General features: G+C 43.5%; 1 protein-coding gene across 1 annotated transcript in view; it reads left to right on the forward strand.

The window, feature by feature from the left end:
- UNC80 (unc-80 subunit of NALCN channel complex) overlaps positions 1-22,275 on the forward strand; it is a 196,890-nt gene that overhangs the window by 116,328 nt on the left and 58,287 nt on the right. Inside the window, exons 32-42 of the mRNA XM_090041688.1 lie at positions 1,252-1,433; positions 2,596-2,727; positions 3,395-3,581; positions 4,570-4,701; positions 5,276-5,419; positions 7,173-7,273; positions 12,288-12,374; positions 17,437-17,620; positions 18,310-18,404; positions 19,014-19,103; positions 19,608-19,709. Of these exons, the coding sequence (XP_089897814.1) occupies positions 1,252-1,433; positions 2,596-2,727; positions 3,395-3,581; positions 4,570-4,701; positions 5,276-5,419; positions 7,173-7,273; positions 12,288-12,374; positions 17,437-17,620; positions 18,310-18,404; positions 19,014-19,103; positions 19,608-19,709 (1,436 nt within the window). The remainder of the gene's footprint in view (positions 1-1,251; positions 1,434-2,595; positions 2,728-3,394; positions 3,582-4,569; positions 4,702-5,275; positions 5,420-7,172; positions 7,274-12,287; positions 12,375-17,436; positions 17,621-18,309; positions 18,405-19,013; positions 19,104-19,607; positions 19,710-22,275) is intronic.

Here is a 22,275-nt window from a genome sequence, read left to right on the forward strand (position 1 = left end):
TGTAAATAACAATATAACCCAGGATTTACTTTTGTGTCCTAGTGTTGTCTCTCTCTCTACCTCCTGCCTCTTGTCTTACATTTAGATTGCAAACACTTTGGGACTGGAGCTATCTCTTTGTTCTTTATTTGTGGAGTGCATGCTGCAACAGCATTCCTATCCATGACTTGGGTTCCAACATGTTGCCATAAAACCCCCAACAAATAAACAATAACACATTAACTTTTTTCAATTGGGAAAATCACTTTTACAGCCCATCAGCATTCATTCTAGTTAATGATAGTTATGATAGTTGGTGCAAAGGGCCCACATTCCAAACACAATTCACAACTTAACATTAGGATCCTCTAGCATGGACTCCCAGGGCCTTGAATCTTTTCCACAAAAGAAAGTAAGGTATTCATATGCATCTGATTACCTAAGTAAATTCAGGCACCCTCATCTAAAAACTGGCCTTGATTTTCATTTTGACATATGAGATCTTTAGCACTTTTATTTGTTCTTGTAAGCTTATTGTGACAGAACAGATGGTAAGTAAACATAACTATTTTTGAACTAAAACACTTACATTTATCCACAGATCACTTACCTTCAGGCTTGTAATTATTAAGAGTTGTTCTTGCAATATGTGATGCTTAGTGTCCTTTACATCCCCTAACTTCATTTCAAAGGGAGTCTTTGCCAGTACTCCCTGGATTTCTGACAACCTTGAAGAATTGAGCCCTATGTCTCATTGTAAAATATTTCCTTTTAATCTGAAGTTACTTAAGTTATACTGTAGATATTTGAATTCTGAACTTGTCTGAGCTTCTAGGATGTCATAATTTATTTATTCAGGGAATTTCTTGCTTGTTTTATATTCTTATTGTTACTGTTGCATAACCAAGAAATGATTTATTGTTAGATCTTTTAAAATTATGTTCTTTTCAATGTACTGTAACTTCCCCAGGAATTGAGACATGATTTTGATTGTAGTATCCCTCTGTGTAAACCCATATGGTAAAGAAAAATAGTTGGTTTTTCTTCCCAGCTCTTGATTGGGGAAGTCAATGTTAAGAACATCACCTGCATTTTATAAAGCACTTCAGAATAGATCTGTACCTATAAAGTTCATTACAAATGTGTTGTTGTTCACCAGGTCAAATGTACAGCTAATCTCGTTTTTGAGGGTTTCTTATACAGCTACAATTTTATCTGAAAAATAAATGTATTGTGAAAAAACTCAATAGATTACATGTTCCCTCCATGCAGCTGCCATGTTCCTACTGTGTGCTGTGAAAGTGCCAGAAGCTGTTTCTGATATGCTGATGTCTGAATTTCATCACCCTGAGACAGTGCAAAGACTGAATGCCATTCTCAAATTCCACACTCTCTGGAGATTTAGATATCAAGTCTGGCCTCGAATGGAGGAGGGAGCTCAACAGATCTTTAAGGTAGATGAGAGGAAACAAGACATATCACCATCCTTCACAGTTTGCCATGTAGGGAAATATGCTTTGACATGAAGGGTAAATGCCAACATCATTGCAGGAGAGAAAAGAGGGTCTTCTGAGTAACGCTTATTGGGTGCAGAACTGCTTCATAAAACAGAGAGAGAGAGACTCCTACCAGATTCTGAAATGGTACAGAAAACATGCCATGCACAATAGTTATAATACAGCGAGCTGGTAGTTCAGTCTGTGGAAACAGGATGAATTATTGTATCTGACTTTTCCAATCGTATTCATAAATATTAACAGAAGCATATTGTGCATGCTTCAACAAAGTGCATGTATAGGACCTAACTTAGATACTGTTGTTGAACTGATTACTTATCAACTTAAGCAAACATAGCAAAATCTGTACCACAGAGATTAATCATGAATTTCTGATTCATGCAGTTTAGTCAGAGGAGTTGTTTGCTTGTTCTTAACCATTGCTGGAGACACTGTAAATCCCAGATAATCATAAATAGTTCATTTAACATGTTTAATTTTGAAATGAATGCCCAGGAAATGGGTTCCTTTATTGCAGACTGTTACACCATGTATATGCTACTGTCCTAGTGAATGAAAATTTTTCTGAATACAGTTTCATCTTTCACTTTTGGCAGACCTCAGATAATTGTTTTCTTTGAAGAATAAAAAGATTGATTTGTAAGATTTCCATCCCTAGCTTTTTCTGTTGTTCTAGAGGCAGGATCTTTCCTTTGTATTTAAAGAATTGATCATTGAAAGTGCCACAGCTGTAGAAACATGTTGAAAGCAGAGTCACCTATAAAGGGTGGTTGTCTAGGCTGTATGGTTGGTATTGTGTTATGGAGAAGACCCCATCCTGTGGGTCTGTGATATCAGTTTAGTGGATTTGTCTTTAAACTGGGAAATCTGCTTTTATAAAAAAATAGTACAAACCATTTCAAATGTTTGTTCTTTGGCCAAAAATGCTTTACTGTTTGAAACAACCCAATCTGTTATTGAAACCTGAACTGAGCATACCAGCTGCTTCTGTCCCAGATTGCAGAAGGAGGCTAAAACCAAGGAATGCCACCAATCATTATTTTCCCTTAAAATTCCCCCCTCTCTCTCCCTAATTTTTTTTTCTTCATGTGTTTTGTAGATTCCTCCACCAAGTATAAACTTCACCCTGCCCTCTCCAGTCCTGGGAATGCCTTCTGTGCCAATGTTTGACCCACCTTGGGTCCCACAGTGCAGTGGGAGTGTGCAAGACCCCATCAATGAAGACCAGTCTGTAAGTAAAAAGCTCCCTAGTGTCAACGTTCTTATTTTTTTTAATAACAAATTTTAGGTTAGGGAGGAAAAGCAGAAGCTGAAGAGGAAGATAAAGCCTAATCTCTGTATTTTCTGCCTTTGTCAGTTTGAGAGAGATTTTGAGGCATGTTGTTAGTGTAGGGAACCAGAATTTTTATAGGAATTTAACACTTTTCCATTTGGTCAGCAAAAGATAAAGGTCAGGGGCATGAGATACATTTACCTGTGTGTAATTGACCTGTGTGTAAAAATTGGAAATAAAATTACACTGGTGTAAATTCTACTGTTGTGTGTGCCCATGTGTCCAGGGTAACAATTTGCTGAAGGCAAAAAAGCTAATATATGATTCCCTCTCACCTAGTGGTGAGACATTGTAATAGCCGCCTTCTGGATGCAGCAACCCCAGGAGAGCTGCTTGCCCATGATTTTGGAATCCAGTGGTGTACAAAGCTAGTACAAATTACATTACTGTAACTGTGTTGTGCCCTAAGTTATTAAATTAAACCAAGTTCTCCCTTGCGTGTCTCTTGTTCAGTTTCTACTTATTTTGCTTGTGTAATAGTTATTAAACATTACAGGAGATTTGTATGTATGACTTGCAAAACTGACTGCTTCAAGTCAGTTTCTTTCTCTTGCTTTCATGGAAGAAGTCATTTTCGGCCCGGGCAGTATCACGTTCTCATCAGCGAGCAGAGCATATCCTGAAGAACCTACAGCAAGAGGAGGAAAAGAAACGCCTGGGCCGGGAGGCCAGTCTGATCACTGCCATTCCCATCACCCAGGAGGCATGTTATGAGCCCACCTGCAACCCAAATTCAGAGCAGGAGGAGGAAGGTGTGCTTCAGAGCCACAAACTGCCTGCCTGGGACCCACAAGCATGTGCTTCCATTGTGGACCATTTCTTAGGGATGCCACATGTTGAAAGAAAATGTTCATGATTGATAATGCAGAGCCTGCTTTACGACAGGCTCACTGTTTTAGACCATGTGATCCAGGGGTGGGCAAAATGCAGCCCGAGGGCCGAATGCAGCCCACCAGGCCATTCTTTCCAGCCCATGGGGCCCTTAAAAAATTTAGAAAATTAATATTTATCTGCCCTGGGCTGCCTGTCACGTGGCCCACGATGGCTTGCTAAAATTCAGTGAGCGGCCCTCTGCCCAAAATGATTGCCCGCCCCAATGTCATCAAACTGCTTCTGAATCATTTTACCAACATCACAAAAATGTGACACAGCTATGTCACAATCTTTAAGGTTGAAAATGAATGAGAAATAAGTGTAGTGAGTCCTTATTAGAGTAAAAGTGCAAACAAGTAAAATACTGAGTGTTTTTAGGATGTCCCCAGGTCCCACTGAATCCAGTGGGAATTTTTGGCACCTGGCACCTCACAGAGGCACTCAACCCCTTGCTAGATAAGGTCCTACTAGAGAGAGTTAGTTCAATGTACTGTAAGAGCTCATGCAATAGACAAATACTCTGGAGTCCTGAGCACCTTATGCAGTGGGAAATCTGTAAATAGAGTAATTGAATTGCAAGTATAACTGGGCCTTACCTAAAGCAAGCATAACAAATAGCTTAGCAGTGTAGCTCATTAGGATGTAGAATCGTTTTTAGAGCCCTGTCATCCAGTCAGTTGCAATTTGACTTAGCAAAGCACTGGATCACTTCTGAGTCACTGGGGGAAAAAAGATCTAATTGGTCTGTAGCCTACTTTGAATTTTTCACTGTCTCAAGGTGGCTGGTTGGTGTTAACTTCTAAGTGCCCTCAGCTATGTCAGATGGATTTATAGCCATAAATTCACATTTCCTGCTTTCTTTGTCAGTAGAAGAAGTTGCCAACCTGGCATCCCGCCGTCTCTCTGTGAGTCCCTCTTGCACATCTAGCACTTCTCACAGGAATTATTCCTTCCGTCGTGGCTCTGTCTGGTCAGTGCGTTCAGCGGTTAGTAATGAAGGTGGGTTGCATTTGTTTTTAATTCCCCTCTCTCAGCATTTCAGTTCTTTAGCCCTTTTTTGCACTGCCACATAATATCTTAATTTCTGTGATCTCGGCCAAAGTAATGCTTTCCTGTTGTCAGATCTGGTTGCAAGCTTCAGCAATTTTGAAATACTGGGTATCATGCATTATGAGACAGCTGTTTACCCCATGCTTACAGCACCTTCTCTTAAATGTCAGTGTTTCATTAAGGATGTAACAGTGAATGCTGTCAGGCAAAATTGTAATTTAATGGGATTTTATGTGCAGCCCATCTGCTAATGGGGCATTGTGGCATCCAGCTTTTGCTCCAGAAGGCATGAGTTTGAAGTCTCAGTCATGACAAGGGCTTTCTCCAGTCTATACAGCATTGAATAGGCAGTAGTCATTCAGGCTGCAAAACCAAAGGCTAGTCATATTATTCCCTGTGTATCAGTAGTTATAGAAACTGATGCCTTAATCCCAATAGCTCAGTGAGCTCACAGGCTTGGGAGGACCTTTAGCTTGACTTGATATCAGCAAACCCAAACCTTTTATACTTCTCACTACCGCAGATGAGGAACACACTACAGAGCATACTCCAAATCATCATGTGCCCCAGCCTCCCCAGGCAGTGTTCCCAGCATGCATCTGTGCAGCTGTGCTCCCCATTGTCCATCTGATGGAAGATGGAGAAGTCCGGGAGGATGGAGTCGCAGGTATGGACTTAAATTAAACATTCATGGCCTCTTAGTCAGAGGTTATGGAAACCTCTAGCAATTTTAATCATAGCTTACATCAGCAAGGCATAATAACTAGAGGTATAAAAGGAGCACTAGGTATATATGCTACATTTGACCGTGGTTTTTTTTACCATTATTCAATACAAAGGTAAACCTGAGGGTAGTGTATGATATTACATATTTTTACAAGGACATCAGCAGAAGGATTTATAAATAAATAAATCAGTTAAGAACTAGTTCTTTACAAATAAATCATTTAAGAAGCAGTTATTGACTTGTTTAGCTCCAGAACAATATATTAATATTTTATTAAAATGTCTATTAATCATTCATTAACCTGTTAGAAAACAAGTCCTCAGCATAGTGTGACCATATACCTGATCTTGTCTTATCTAGTCTTTTCTTTCTCTTTTTTTTTTTTTGAACAACAAATGCATCAGCCATACTTGGTTCAAGTCCTTCTTTCTGGTTTCAGAATGATCCACAGACTTGTACCCATAATTCCTACATGCTCATGGATTGTGAACTGTAGCTGTTCCCAAATGTTTCAGACTGAGTTGCTCACAAGCTTTTGTTAATCATGTGTAGGGGGTCACTGAGTATAAAGCAGTGACTTGCTTCTTCACTGGATGACTGAGTCACTGAAAATTATTCCACTAATGTAAATTTTCAGATAACTAAAATCCTTAATGTTTTGCAATCAGCTAACCTTTTCACAAATGCTTGGTGGCTTTCTGAAGAATGACCAGGAATAACAGAAAACATGACCCAGTAAATCATAGCGAATTGGAGCTTTTATTCACAAAAATGTTTGTGAATTCAGTAATTTGCCATATGGAATCAGGAATATGAAAGTTCTCTTGTCCTTTAAGGTTCACCTCTTCATTGGTTCTCCAGCTGAGTTTTTTAAGCACCACCTTTAGCACAACAGGCAGGGCTTAGAAAGGTTCAAATGTTAGAACTCTATTATCATAATGTTTTGAGGCTGATCAGCGTTTACACAAACACTTGGTGGCTACCTAAATATTGGCCATAAATAATTACAACATAACACAACATATGACAAAATGGATAAATGATACTGTAGAGTCAATTAATTGAGATTCATATTTTTTTTTAAAACAGAGTGGATAATTTCACCTCATGAACCATTTGCATACTGATAATTTTTTTACAGACATTTTTGTTGGGTTTGGAAAAGTAGCTAAAGCATATAACAAAGAAGGAAATGCAGCTTCTCCATAACCTAGCAGTTAATATGCTGTGCTTGGAAGCATGATTAGTTAGTAGGCCTGTGCAAGTAGGCAGCTATTCGATTTGGCTTCGGATCCGGCCACTTCAGATGTCAGCAATCTGATCCAGAGCTCTGGATTGGTTTCCCGCTTCGATCTGGCTGAAGTAGCTCCGAAGCTTTGGAGCCGCCTCAGAGATCCGGCCATAGGGTATAATGGGGAATCAATGAAATATTTATAACTTTGTTGTTTTCTGTCTCATTTGGATGAAACTTGCAGGAGTGGTAGCCTCTGCTGAGAGTATGAAGCTGTATTAGCTAGACCATCCTTTTGTTCTACATTGTCACAGCACCTAGCACAAAAATTGCCTAATTTAGAATTAGGTTTCCTAAGTGATATGGCAATACAAATAATAATAATAATAGCAATGGATGTTAGAAACATTTTCATACAAATTGTCCCTTTGAAGACTGGTTCTCTTTCTTTCTTTTGCACAGTGAGTGCTGTGGCTCAGCAAGTCTTATGGAACTGCCTGATTGAAGATCCCTCAACAGTTCTGCGGCATTTCCTGGAGAAACTCACAATAAGTAATCGACAGGTAGGACGCTTTTCTCCTAATAGGCACATTATTTAAAGGTATCTATATCACTTAGGCTAGGTACAGACATTCAAAAGGAGTGAGGCAGAATTGATTTAAGTTAGGCAGTTTTCTGTAAATGGTGTAGTTTAGATTGGTAGTTAACAGAACACACATTGACCCTTTGGTGGGGGAGGATAGGGAAGAGTGGCAAATCTTAGGGCACAAACAGAATTGATAATTTTTGCTCTATATGGCCACAGAAAGTAGTTTATAGTCATGAGTAAACACAAGTTCACAGCTGCAGACAGCTTTAAAAGTGGCTGATTGGGTGAAAATCTGACCCCTCCTTGTATGACAGGTCAAATGAAGACATTTCAAAACAGAGCATCTTCTGTAACTTCTGTCTGCCTCCCTGCCAGTCTCGAGCTGTTTTCAGAATGGGAGGGGGAAAGGGAGCAGAGGGAGTTCAGTCTCAGGGGTTTTTCAGCCTGCACTGGAGGGTGGAGCAGTTGTACTGGATCACCCACCTTCCCCCCTCCCCTGAGGTGGGAGAGTGCCAATTCATCCATCCTGCCCTCCAGCGCTGGCTGGAAAGCTATGAGAACAAGCTTCGTCCACTCCCTTCCCCCACCTCCCATTTTGAAGACTTTGCAGCCTAGCAGGGAGCAGGGGCCATTTTCAGGGGAAACTGGCTGCAGACTCCCAGCGAGCAGCTAGATTCCCCTCCCTTCTGGAAACAACAGTGAACTCTGGTTTGTTCCATGGGATTACTATAACTCAGAACACTTCCTGCAAAGCGTTCTCTGTTACAGCGAGGAGCTGCACTTCTGTCTGCACCCGGCTTCTGCCATTTTTAAACCAGTCTATGTGAGCCAAACTTCTGGGTACAGACAGAGGTGTAATTCCCCACTATAACTCAGAACATTTTCTGCAAAGCATTCTGAGTTACAACATAACCCCAGATGAAACAGCAGACTCTCAGCCAGATGCAGCCAGGTTTCCTTAGCAATGGCCACAGCTCTCTGCCAGTGCTTACTGTTTTCAGAATGGGAGAGGGGAAAGGTAGCAGAGGGATCTCATTCTTGGGGCTCCCCAGCTGGTGCTGAAGGATGGGGAGGGGTGAATTGGAGCCCCCCGCCCCCACCATGGTGGTGAGGGCTCTAATACATCTGCCCCACCCTCCAGGGAGGGGCTGAAAAAACCCCAGACTTAATGCCCTCTGCTCCTTTTCCCCACTCCCATTCTGAAAACAGCAACAGGCTGGGAGCTCCACAGACACAAATTACACAAGCTACATTTTGAAACGTCTTTATCTGACACTTCATGCAATGAGGGGGCAGATTTTCACCCAATCAGCTGTTTTTGAAGCTGTCTGCAGCTGTGCACTTGTGTTTGGTCACAGCTATAAACTGTTTTCTGTGGCCAGATCAGGCAAAAATCATGTGCGCCCTCTGTTCTGTTATGGATATAGACCAGTTTTGCATGCTGAACTTCTGTTGTGTTACAGGTATAGACCAGTTTCTGATCACTTACATTGGTACAAGTGTAATGTCTGTCCCCTGCTTTAGTGTACAGAAATGTTGGTACAAGTAGAATCAGTTAAAGGGTAATAACTGGAGAAGACTTAAAAGTGTAACATGACTTAGAAAATTGCTGTTGGTTTATGTTAGCTAAGTGTCTGGCCCTGAATATCAAACATCACGGGTATTATTAGCCTTCTAGTGAACCATATTGCATTTGATATCCTCAGCAATGTAAATAAACCTAGCTCCATCTATGCCCATCAATTTAACTGTGAAGAAGCATAGATGCAGTCTTCTTCTCCCCTGATTTATTATACTTTCTTGTGCTATGTCTAGTTTATATTGCAAACTCCATGCACCAGGGAACTACATCTAAAGCACCATACACCCCTCAGGAGTGTGTAAATATCACTCATGACAATATTATGTGTATTTCTAACACTTTCTGAATAATAATAGTGCTGTTGCAACCACCAAGCACAAGAAGCCTTTCTACTTCTGTTCTGAATCTTTAGTTTGCAGTACTTCTCATTTAGGGTGAAGGATAGACCAGGAAGTATCTTTTGAAGGTCAGCCCAAACAGCCACTGATATCTGTTAAGCAACCTGGTTTGTAAAAAAAGTTGTTTCTCTTCCAGCTCTGACTACCCTGTTGAGCAGCACCAGGTGTCTGGGACACTGTAGTCTTCTGGCCCATTTATTTTAGTGTTACTTCAATGTTATTTGATGTTTAAAATGCCCTGCCAGTTTTTGCAGTAGAAAGAAAAATAAAATGCTGGAATTCTCATGATGCTTGAAACAGGGAATTGCCAGTTCATGGTAGAGGGCCCTACCGGTGTTGGAAAACTTTAAAAACTCGACTACGGACATTTGAAAATGAAGGTGATCAAAATGGAAAAGAGAAGGAACCAGCCTTTCAGCTGGAGTAAATCAGCCACGTTCCACACAGCCAGCTGTGCTAAATTACACAGGATATGACTGTGGTCCAAGTTGTTCATCTTTCTTTATTCCACTGCTTTCCCCTTTTCTTCTGCTCCACACATCATATACAGGAATTGGGAAATAATTCTGCTGTCCTGGCGTTGTGACACAAGAGTGGCTGCCTTGAAGTAAATGACGTTACACTGAGTTAAAACACAAGAGAAGTTAAAATCAGGCCTGTGGCTTTTGAAAAAAAACAAACCAAACAGTTCTGAAATGTAGCATTTAAGGAGTAGAAAGGTAGTGAGCTGAGTTAGTCTGAAGTCAGGCAGAAGGCAGGGTAAGGAGCAATTCAGGAAGTAACATATACCAATTTGTTATCATATTTTACATCAGGGGTACCAAACTCATCTGGCCCCACTGGCCGGAAGAAGGGCACAGGGCCAGTCTGCAGGCTGGATTGGGCCCACAGACCGGCTCCCTGTGCCAGATCCAGCACATAGGGCTGGGCCGGTGAGTATGCAGTGCACGCCCTCAGCTCCAGCCCTGCACACTGCATGCAGCATGCGCTGGCCCCAGCCCCAGCCCTGCATGTGGCACGTGGTGAGTGGGGCGGGTCTGGGGCGCATGTGCATATGCTGCACGGAGCTGGTCCGAAGCACACACTGCATGTGGCTTTCACACCAGACTGGCACTGCGTGCTGGATCCAGGCCATAGAACTAATCTATGGACCCAATGCAGACCAGCCCTGATCCACTGTGCAGGGCTAGTCCAGCACAGGCACCATATGCAGCCTGCATCAGACTGGCCCTGCACACCAAGTGCAGTATGTGCTGGCTCCAGCCCTGCACAGCATGGGAGTAGCCTGGGGCACATCAGCATGTGGCACCTACGCTGGACTGGCCCTGTGCACTGGATTCAGTATGTGTGACTCGCCTGTGGCCAGTGCATGCTGCATGTGGCACATGGGGCCAGTGTGAGACCCACAGCCAGCACTGAAGATGAATGATAGGGCTCCATGGGCTGAATTCAGCCCATGGGCTGTATCTTTGTCACCCCTATTTTACCTTATTGGCTCAACAAACTGCAAATAAGTAAGTTAATAGATTTAGAATCCTAAGGACATGAAGCAAAGGAAATGGGGACCAGCAGGTATTGGGAGAGTCCCTGTTCCCCCGAGCACTACCAGGAGTGACCAGAAATAACGGTCACAAGCTGGCAGAGGGTAGCTTCAGGCTAGATATCAGGAGGCGCTACTTCACTGTCAGGGCGGCTAGGATCTGGAACCAACTTCCAAGAGAAGTTGTGCTGGCTTCTACCCTGGGGGTCTTTAAAAGGAGGCTGGATGAACACCTTGCCAGGGTCATTTTACCCCAGTACTCACTGTTTCCTGCCATGGCAGGGGGTCGGACTTGATGATCTGGTCAGGTACCTTCCGACCCTACTAACTATGAAACTATGAAATAAATAGCTAAGTACAAATTCTCTAGCTTGCTCCACTATATTTGCACTGCCTTAGCATCACAAAGGGAGAAGAGACCATGCATTCACCCTGAAATTTGCCTCAGCAGGTGTAGAAATGACATGGCTACTCCCTATGCATAGTCATGCCCTTGGAGCAGGGGGCAAGAGGGAGCAGGGGATGGGAAGTCCTAGAGGATGGAAATAAGAGGAACCAAAGTATGATATTCCTCTACTTTCAGTGATGAGTGGTCCATCAGGGCAAGGGTTGGCAACATGCAGCCTGCAGCCCATATCACAACTGCTTTTCTCTGTCCGCCTCCCCCTGGCTTCAATGCAGCCACCACTTTCAGTAGTGGGGAAGGGAGCTGGGGCTGGGCAGCTTTCAGCAGTGCCTACATTACAGCTGGGGAGCCAGGTTGCAGGGAGAAGAGGCAGTGGCATAGGTGCAGCTCCCAGCCACCCAGCCCTGGCCTCAATCCTGCCTCAGTTCTACACTGGCTGGAAACTGCTTACAGTCCAGAAGGGAGGAGGGAGCAGGCAGAACGCTGGAGAAGCCACCTGGCCAACGCCAGCTTGAGGCCCCGTTGTTCCAGCCCATGGTTTGTAAATATTGTTGCTCCCTGCTTTAAGGCTGTTTACCAGGTAACACCAGTTTGACTAGACCTCAGAAGAAAGCAACAGAGGATCTAAGATAGAATAGAGAGTATTACCAAGTGGCCACAACTGTTGCATTAAAGCAAGTTAATTTTCATATAGTCTCTCCAGTGTTGTCCTAACAGTACTTTTCCATGCTAGGGAAGAACTAGAGTTATTGCAGAGAAGGAGACAAGTCAGAACTAGAGGCTGAAAGCTGCCAAAGGTCACATCTTCAACAATACCTCTAAAGTAAAAAGGCAACACACAATGTGAAACAGTTTGCAAGTCAACGGTCTTTATGCTGCATCCAGGATGCAGGTGCCTTTGTCCCTCCACTGAGTATCCCAACCACTCTTGTAGGCCAGCAGTTCCATTTCATGCACAGAGAGCTCAAGGGTTGTGGGCAGGATGGAAACAAACAAGGCAGGAAGGAAAACACATACTATGTTGTGATGGAAAGGAAAGAAAAATCTTTGCCCTTCTTTCAGGATGAATTGATGTACATGCTGAGGAAGCTTCTACTAAACATCGGAGACTTTCCTGCCCAGACATCTCATATCCTCTTTAACTACTTGGTGAGTAGCTCTTGGCACCAGCATGCAGCCCATACATCTGCTGTCTCACTGTAAGTTTCCTAAGTACAAATGTCACAGTCTAACAGGAAATGAGTGCCCTTGAGTATTTCCTGCATATTAACATTCACTTTTGCACATCACAACTGCAGCTGCTGACAATAAAACCTTGCTTGTACACATTTCTAGTTTATTTCTTCCCTTTATTTTGAACTTGTTAGCTTATCATTTTACTCCTTTAATTTGATGCTCCTGCCCTGGATCTGAAATGAGTCATGATTGTGGAGGTAAAGGGGAGCCATAAGCCAATGGAAGGAACCAGACATCCGCGCTTGGAAGACTTGAAGTGAAAATATATAATTTTCACTTTATTTAGGCCCCTGAAATGCTCTGACTCTGGTGCAAATCTAGCCCCACCTGTTGGCTACAAAGGACCAACTCCCAGGATCATAATAAATTCTAGTTTATTGTATAAGATGTGAAGTTACCAAAAAAATCATAAATGCAAACTTTGAGTTATGAGGGGTATTGGTCACCTTAGCGTACACACATTCAAACCCATGTAGTATAGTGTGTAGTAGATGCTGTAGTGATTGTGAGAGCACTAGAGTTGTATATCTACCTATCCAAGACCCTGAAGAGTTCTGTCGATGGTCAGCTTTCTTCAAGGCGTTGTCTTCTCCCGAAGGGGGTTTCATAGTTCCATAGTTTCATAGTTGGTAGGATTGGAAGGGGCCTGAGCAGATCATCAAGTCCAACCCCTTAGATTGCCATGGGCAGGAAAGAATGCTGGGGTCAAACGACCCGGCTAGGTGTCTATCTAGCCTCCTTTTGAAGATCCCCAGGGTAGGAGTGAGCTCCACTTCTCTTGGAAGTTGGTTCCAGATCCTAGCCGTCCTGACTGTGAAGTAGCGCCTCCTGATACCTAGCCTGAATCTACTCTCAGTCAATTTATGGCCGTTATTCCTTGTTACTCCCAGTAGTGCTTGGGGGAACAGGGACTCTCCCATTGCCTGCTGGTCTCCCTTGGCCAGTTTATAGCTGGGCACCAGATCCCCTCTCAGCCTTCTCTTGTGGAGTCCAAACAGGTTCCGGTCCCTTAGCCTCTCCTCATAGGCCCTGCCCTGCTTACCCCGATCATGCCCTGCTTACCTCCTCTGGACCCTCTCAGTGTTGTCCACATCCTTCCTGAAGTGCAGCACCTAGAACTGGACACAGTACTCCAACTGCAGTCTGATCAGTGTCGAATAGAGGGGGAGGATCACCCCCTTGGACCTGCTCGTGGTGCATCTGCGGGTGCATGACAAGGTGCGGCTGGCCTTCCTGACCGCGTCCCCACACTGGCGGCCCATGTTCATCCTGGAGTCTATAATGACTCCAGGATCCTTTTCTGCCTCTGTGCTGTTGAGAGGGGAGTTCCCCAGCCTGTAGGAATGCTGCTGGTTCTTTCTCCCTAGGTATAGTACCCTGCACTTGTCAGTATTGAATCCTATCTTATTCTCATCCGCTCACCCCTGTAACCTGTCCAGATCCAATTGCAGCCTGTCCTTCCCTTCTAGCGTGCCCACTTCTCCCCATATCTTAATGTCATCCATGAATTTGAACAAGGTGCTTTTCACCCCCTCTTCCAAGTCACTGATGAAGATGTTGGACAGTGCGGGCCTGAGGACCGAACCCTGGGGGAGTCCACTGCCCACATCCCTCCAGGTTGAAAATGACCCCTCCATCACCATTCTCTGGGTGCAGCCCTCCAGCCAGTTGGCAACCCCTCTGATTATGTAGGCATCGACACCACAATCTCTAATTCTTTAACAAGAATGGGGTGAGAGACAGTGTTGAAGGTCTTCCTAAAGTCCAGATGGACTACATCCACCACGACACCTGCATCCAAGGATTTTGTGACCTGGTCATAGAAGGCCACCAGGTTGGTCTGACAGGACCTGCCTCTAATGAACCCCATGTTGGTTGCCCCTAAACATACACTCTCCTGCTGGCCCCTCACAGCTGTGCACCTGGATAATTTTCTCAAAGAGCTTCCCCAGGACGGAGGTAAGACTAACAGGCCTATAATTTCCTGGGTCCTCCTTCCTCCCTTTTTTGAAAATGGGGACCACATTGGCCCTTTTCCAGTCCTCTGGCACCTCGCCAGAGCACCACAAGTGCTCGTAAAGCTGCATCAGGTGTCCTGCAATGACCTCTGCTAATTCCCGCAGCACTCTGGGGTGGACATCATCAGGACCTGCTGATTTGAACATGTCTGGTCCCTCCAGAAGTTCCTTGACTAGGTCCTCACTGACCCTGGGCCTGGCTGTGCCTCCCTTGGGACCATCGGGGATCCTGGTAGGGGGGATGACCTCATCCCTGCTCAGAAAAATGGGATTGAAAGAGGCAAAGAAATTGTTAAATAGGTTAGCTTTGTTGTCTGGTGAGACCACCAGATTTCCAAGCATGTCCTGCAGAGGCCCCATGTTACCTGGAACCTTCTTTTCACTCCCTATGTATTTAAAAAAGGACTTCTTGTTGATCCGGGTTGCTAGTCCCAGTTCCATCTCCACCTTGGCCTTCCTAACAGCTCCCCTACAATCCCGAGCAATGGAGGTATAGTCCTCCCTGGTGATGGCCCTCCCTTCCATTGGGTGTACGCCTCCATCTTAGCTTTGAAATATTCCTGGATGCTTTTGGTGAGCCATGGGGGCTTCTGAGCACTCTTGCCCCCTTTGATCTGTGCTGGGATTGCCACCCTTTGGGCTTGGAGGATTGTCTTCTTCAGGAACTACCACTCTTCTTGGACTCCCAACTCCACACCCCTCCAGGACCTCAGTGCCTCCCTAAGTAGTCTCCTTAGCTCAATGAAATCCACCTTCCTAAAGTCCAGGGCTGCTGTCTTACTGCAGGCCTTTGTCGCCCTGTGTTGGATGGTGAATTCCAGTAGGTGATGATCACAATTGCCCAGGTGATCAAGCACCTGCTGTCCCCTCACCAGGTTGTTGCTTGTGGCCAGGACCAGGTCTAATAAGGCATTTCCCCTGTTGGGACTGTGCACCTGCTGGGTTAGATGGAGGTCCTGTAACACAGCTAGGAATCTACGTGAACGGTCAGACCTGGCTGACTGCTTTTCCCAGCAAATGTCCGGATAGTTTAGGTCACCCATGATGACCACATCCTTTGACTTAATTGCCTCTATGAGCTGACCTGAGAATTCCTGGTCTAGCTCTTCCCCTTGGTTGGGTGGTCTGTAGTAGTCCTTTTCCCCTGACCCCTTTGTATTCTGACCCAAAGCACTTCAATCTGCCCCTCCTCTGACCCAGTGCTGCTCGTTGAGGATGTGACTTGTTCTTTGATATAGAGCGCCACACCCCCACCTTTCCTTCCTGTTCTATCTCTCCTGTACAGGTTGCCTGCTTGTCCTTCTGCCTTGGTAGGTCAGGTGCTGAATGAGAGGGCACCACGGAGGGTCACACTTCACTGTCTTTTATCCCTTTCTGGCAGACTTGTGTGATTTCCCAGCATCATCTTGGCTGCCAGATCCAGAGGTCACTATCCCACATGGGTTTTGAGCAGTACTTGACAGCTGTTAGTCACAGGGGTCTTGCCTGCCGATACGATGCAGTTCTGGGAGTCAGTTTGTGATTTTGATTAATTTAACAATGTTATTGTTCAGGGTTTTAGGAATAGTCAATAGGGTGGGTGCTCAGTTTCTTGGCTTGATGAGCCTAAAATGGCTTGTAGAGTACAGTTTTGTAATGGTAAGTTCCTTTGGCTAGGCTATTGTTGATTAACAGCCAGAGTCTTTTGCTTTGTCTTCAGTTATCTGATTCATACATACTCGCATTCACTCAGGGGGACCAGCCTAATACAGCAATACAAATTCCAGTGATTACAATTCCAGTGAGTTCTTACAATAATAGTTCTAGTAATACAAAGCATAACTTTAAAGTAAAATATATTTGTTAGAAGTTAGAAGGTATATAAAATATAAAATACTGAATGCCAGGGTAAAGATAAGACAGATGAAATATAAAAATGCACTGTGAGAAATATATAAAAATGCAATGTGAGGTAGTGAGGATCAAAGGCTACTGGGGACAGTAAGTGAGTTAGGTTAGCACCAGGATATATTTACAGTGTTTGAAGTGGATAGTTTAGTTCTTTAGTTTTCTTTAGTGTCACCGAGCTTAACTGATATGTAGATGTAGTTTCTAGGTTTCTCCTACAGAAAGCCACTTCAGCTTTCTGACTTGCTCTGACTTTTGCCACACCCGTCAATGAGTGTGCTAGATCTCTGCCAATACTCAGAAGGAAAAAGAAATGCACACAAAATGGGGGGTGCAGGCGAGAAGAGGCTTCTTGTTACACACCCTTCTAGCTGTATACGAACCTTGGGCAGCACTGTTGCTGCAGTCCTGCTGTGTTGCTGGGGAGCTTAGATGTGACAGGCCATACAACTTGCAACTCTTTTCCGTTTGAATTCCCTGCCTAATACTGCACAGGGAGCCTTGAAGGACAGGACTTACACAACCATTGCTACATGTCTCTTTCCTTTACCCTTAACACATGGGGCTAAGATGCTATGGACCACAGCAGCTTCCTCCCTAGTCACCCATCTGTTCAGTGCTGAACTGTTCTTCAGGTTGTTTTGAATTAGTAACTGCATGAGTGACACCCATTACCCAAAACAAAAGAAGGCAAAAAGTTTACAGGTTTGCAATGGGTGTGGATATGTGAAGTGACCTGAATTTTTCAGGCTCTGAGCCTTCTCAGAGTGAAGAAAAGTGCTAGAGGATCTCTTTCTGTCCTGGGTTTGCACAGTACGTCCTACAGTGGGGTCCTTAGTCCATGACTGGGGCTCCTAGGCACTGCTATAGTACAAATAACAAAGTTCCTATGTGCATCTGATCAACATATTTGACTTCAGTTGATTGTAGCACAATGGCTCACCAGACCAGTAGGGTCTAATGTTGACTCTGTAATACAGCATTGGCTAACACAGAAATAATGCAATAAAAACAGTGTGATATGCAGAAAATGGCAGCTGAAATGCTACCTTTTTCTCTGTGCTGTGCAGGTGGGACTGATAATGTATTTTGTACGTACCCCATGCGAATGGGGCATGGATGCCATTTCAGCAACTCTGACCTTCCTGTGGGAAGTGGTGGGTTATGTAGAGGGCCTGTTCTTCAAAGATCTGAAGCAGACTATGAAGAAGGAGCAGTGTGAAGTAAAACTGCTGGTGACTGCCTCAATGCCAGGTATGGACATTCATGGCCTTTGAACTTGAAGATCTTTTAGTTTTTTTCCATATTTGCAATTTTGTTTCTTGTTCCTATGCCACAAAAATATAGATTTGCCAGTTTGAGATTTATCCGTGTGGCCAAATTTAAATGATATTTAAGCCAATCCTCCTTGAATTTTGGACTCTTAATTTCCATGTTGATTCTTAAACAGTCAAACGGAGCTTTGTTGGCAACTAAACAAAGGCTGAAATCAGAACAATCTGTTCAATAGTGAGACTTATGTTATTCAAGCCTCCAGGGCTTCTGAGTCTGATCATTGTAAGGCTTTGCCATTCAAAAGCAGTTCAACTCGAGGTGCCCTCCAGTTTAAATCTTGGCAATGCCTGGAGGTAACAATAAGACATATGAGCCAGGCAAGAGATTGTTCTATGAAAAACAGATTTGTCTTTTTAGACACCTTTTCTCCTTGGAGTAACTGTTACAGTTAGAGCCAATTTAATCCTCTAGAAAAGATCAATTCTCATTACATGGAAATTATATATTTGTTCTAGGTTTGTGCAGTGGGTTCCAAATGGGACTTGTGTTGGCTTTCTGCCAGTGAGTGATTTCACTTTTTGCCTTTACTCAGTTAGAAGTTTCTTTGAAATAGCTTCTGACGTTAGTATGTGGGGGGAGAGAAAAATAATTGCTCTTCTTTCCTGTAGGCACAAAGACTTTGGTAGTACATGGGCAGAATGAATGTGACATCCCAACCCAGCTACCTGTACATGAGGACACACAATTTGAAGCTCTTCTGAAGGTGGGAATGAGTTTTTTTTAACTGGCAAAGATCTTTAATGATTCCTTCAGCTATAGTTTCCTATTACATCTGTGCAGTAGAAATAGGTTTTTAAGAACCTTTCTGTTTCTGTGAGCTAGAAACTGCATTGACAGCCTTTTTTATCCTAAACAAGAGGATCACTACTGCAAAAACCATTGAAGAGGGATGCATTGATAAAGTGGGATCCCATCTTAAGAGTTATAGAAGATTCCATTGCCATGTAACACCCCTCAAATAGTCCCAACAAATAACAGCTAGTAACAGAAGTGTTACAAAGCAGCTGGGCACCCAGGGCATCTGCAAAACTTGAGGGGAGAGTGACAACTTCTGGCTGCTGCCATGCTTCTGGCATGGAGGCAGCTTCTGGAGATATATACAGATAGTGTCAGTCCTAGAGCCCAAAACATTTTGGAAGCAGTGAAAATATATTTATATACTTGTAAAATGTGTGTGGGGGGAGAATTAAATAGAAGAACTGTGTGTCTGCCTAAAGTATAGGGGATCAGTCCCCTTTAATGATGCTTATAAAATTTGCTGTATAACATAGTTAATGAATAATGAGGTGGTTTTTCTTTCTTCCCTCCTTAGGAGTGCTTGGAATTTTTTAATATACCTGAAACCCAGTCTTCTCATTATTTTTTAATGGATAAACGATGGAACCTTATTCATTACAACAAGGTGAGGCAAAGGGCCTGGCCCAGGTGATGTTGTTCTTTTTGCCAAGCCATCCTAGATGTTAGGGGTGGCCAAAGCATAGTGAGAGGGTTATGCGTAGCCATCGTCCTGGCATGTGGCACCCTCATTTTTGCGATCCAGCTGTAGGCTCTGGATATTGCAGGTTCTAACATTCTAGAAGGAAGGTGATGTGGAAACCGTCATTTCAAATATTTCTGAAGTGTAGCTGGGCAGAGAAGCAAATCTGTATTCCATTCTGTTCAGGTTCTTATGCAACCTTTTTGCCATAATGGAAGGATCCTACTCAAGTATTTTAGACTCTCAAAATCATTTTGCTTTGGCATAGATGGAATAGCAAAAGTCTAAAGGATTTTATGCAGGGAATGGGGCGTTCTTATTGTATCCATGCCAAGTCACTACTCCCTGCTGAAAAGTCTTTTCTTTATTGTTGCTGTTGTTACAAATCCATTCTCATAAAGTAAATTTTACGATTTCTTCTCCTTGCAGACCTATGTTCGTGATATTTATCCTTTCCGGAGATCGGTATCTCCTCAGCTGAACTTGGTACAGATGCACCCAGAAAAGGGTCAGGAGCTCATTCAGAAACAGGTATCCTACCATCACCAATTTCCATACAAAAAACAGGCCTTTGAAAGGGGGAACCCCCTTTTCATTTTAAAGGCTTCTCTTCACACCAGAGGAGAGAGCATTTCCAGAAAAGCAGTATGAGGTGTGAAGGCCCTGTAAGTATCATTTCACTGAGCATGCTGCACATTCAGGAAAAATCAAGGCATTGAAGAAGACTCTGTAAATTAATTCTCTCCAACCAGATTCTACCTGATATATTGTCCTGTGAATATTCTTCTGTGCATGACCAAAAGAGAGTAGCATCATGATCTTCAGCTTCAAATGCAAGATATGCTCATTACTTAGCTCCAGGCGCCAGAGCCTGGCCCTTTTAGTGCTTGTTTGAATCTTTTACCCTACAAGTTTGCTTGGCCATGCAGCAGATGCTACCATATAAACTTTCTTCTCCTCCTCTCACTATTGCCAGTGTTTCCTCTACCCCTTCCTTGCCCTGCTTTCAGATCTTCTTCCTTAGGACAGACTTCCATGCTTCCCTCCACAATGGGCACCACATGAGCAGTTCTGATCCACACATGTTGCCTTCATTTTAGCTGCCTGCATCTCTGCGCTTTGCCATAGGTGTCTCATCTGCTCTGTTAGCTCTCCCTATAGCTTCCAGCACCTCTTCTGAGAGATCTCAAGCCCATGCAGGGTGACAGTGTCTATCCCACTGGAAGCATTACCTCCTCAGAGAGTAAGAGATCATCACCAAGTCCAGATGGGAAGGAAAAGTGAAGTTTCTCTGTCAGTGGGCCCACCCAGACCCACCTGTAGAGTGGCTTCTATTCTGTCTTCAGAGTTTCTGCTTCTCCATAAGCCGGTCTTGTCTCAGTAAGACATGCCTGGTGGTGAAATATCAAGAAGTAACCCACTAGGGGTGACTTCACTAGGGAGGAGATTAAAGGCACAGAACATGATATCTATGGAAAGGCTGACACTGACCAGGAGATGAGTGGGAAATTGAGTGTTATTACACCGTAAAGGGTCAATATCAACGCTGTTATTATTCCAGTTGCATAACTACCATCCTGGTTTTGCTATTACTGTATTTACTTGAATCCAAGATGAGGTTCACTGCCCTCTTCTTTAACATTGGAGAAAAGCCCCTCATTGGAGTGTAAGGCAGCAGGGGAGTGGGTGACTGCTGCAGTTCCAACACTGGCCCTGACTTGGAGTCGGAGCTGCAACCGCATTGCCTAAAAATCAATACTATCTTATAACTTTCATTTTTGGAATAGGAGACAATGAGCCAACTATCCTGTATACTACATCCATCAATAGGAATGGTAGTGGGGAAAAATTTGAAAGGATATCTGATCATTTTGATTATATCTCTACCAGAGACTATATCCACTGGGGATCTATATGAGTTTAACACATTGAAAGAAGTTGTATCAACTGTCCAGATTTATCATAGGGTTATATTATATTCTGTATTATACTTAGTTCCTCTAGGTGTTGGGGAAGAGTGAAAAAGGAAAATGTTGCATCATGGAAAAACTGAACATTATACCAATCAGTTTATAATTCCCTTCCTATGATGAGTCAATGCAAAGGAAGCCATCCACAGGGTCATGGGACAAGGAGAGAACAACTGCAAATCTATACCTGTGAAACCAGGCTCAAAATATGCACAATACTGAAGAAGCCAGATGTCATCATGTGTTAGACCACTTGCATGCAAATGCCAGTGAGGCTAGCCTATTGGAAACCATTTTTAAAGAGAGTTACAAGAGTTATACATAGTATTGATCTAACATATTTGGACCTTGAGTACAGTTTGCAGAGCTAGTGTTTTAAATGCAGTTGGGCTGTTTCTACCAGCAGTGGAGTCACGCTAATGGAAAATTTAAGAAAACTACTAGTGTATTTACAATGCTAGATCTTGAGCTGTCATAAATAGGTATAGCTCTATTAAAATCAATGAAGCTTTGCTAATTAATGCTAGGTTAGGATCCAGCTTCCGGTGTGAGTGTCCATTTCTAACATGGTTACAAACTGCATTCCAAATCCTTCCAGACCTCTGTGCAGGGTGGTGATAAAACTGTTTAGTTCAGCAGTTATATTTCTCAAAAAGAAGTGGGAACACTCCCTGACTTGTTTTATTAAAATCTACTACAAGCTTTGCCAGGAAGTGGGTGTTGAGCAGGGCTCTAACAGAGCTGTAGTCTTGTCAGCCTATGGCTTGATGTGCTCTCTTGGAGTGTTAACACAATATTCATTACACTAAAGACTAGGGCTGTATGAAGCTTCGGTAGCTGATTCAATTTGGAGGAGATTCATCCCGATTCGGTAGACGAATCTCCAAATCCAAGTCAAATCAGGAGACCTATTAAAAGGTCCAAATCGAATTGGAAACCTCTGAATCAATTCAGAGAGGTTCAGAGAGATTTGGAAGGCTTGTAGCACACAGAAATTGAGAAGAAGGAGGAGGATGGGGTGTTCTTCCATATATGGAAAAAGCTGGGGGCGGGAGGGGAAGACTGCTCCGATATTGACATCCGTAGCTGGCCAGTGACTGTGATCTTTCTCTGAGTTCCCTTCCAAT

The sequence above is a fragment of the Crocodylus siamensis genome, chromosome 4, assembly GCF_052110815.1.
Source record: "Crocodylus siamensis isolate JL-2025a chromosome 4, ASM5211081v1, whole genome shotgun sequence".
NCBI classification, from domain to species: domain Eukaryota; kingdom Metazoa; phylum Chordata; order Crocodylia; family Crocodylidae; genus Crocodylus; species Crocodylus siamensis.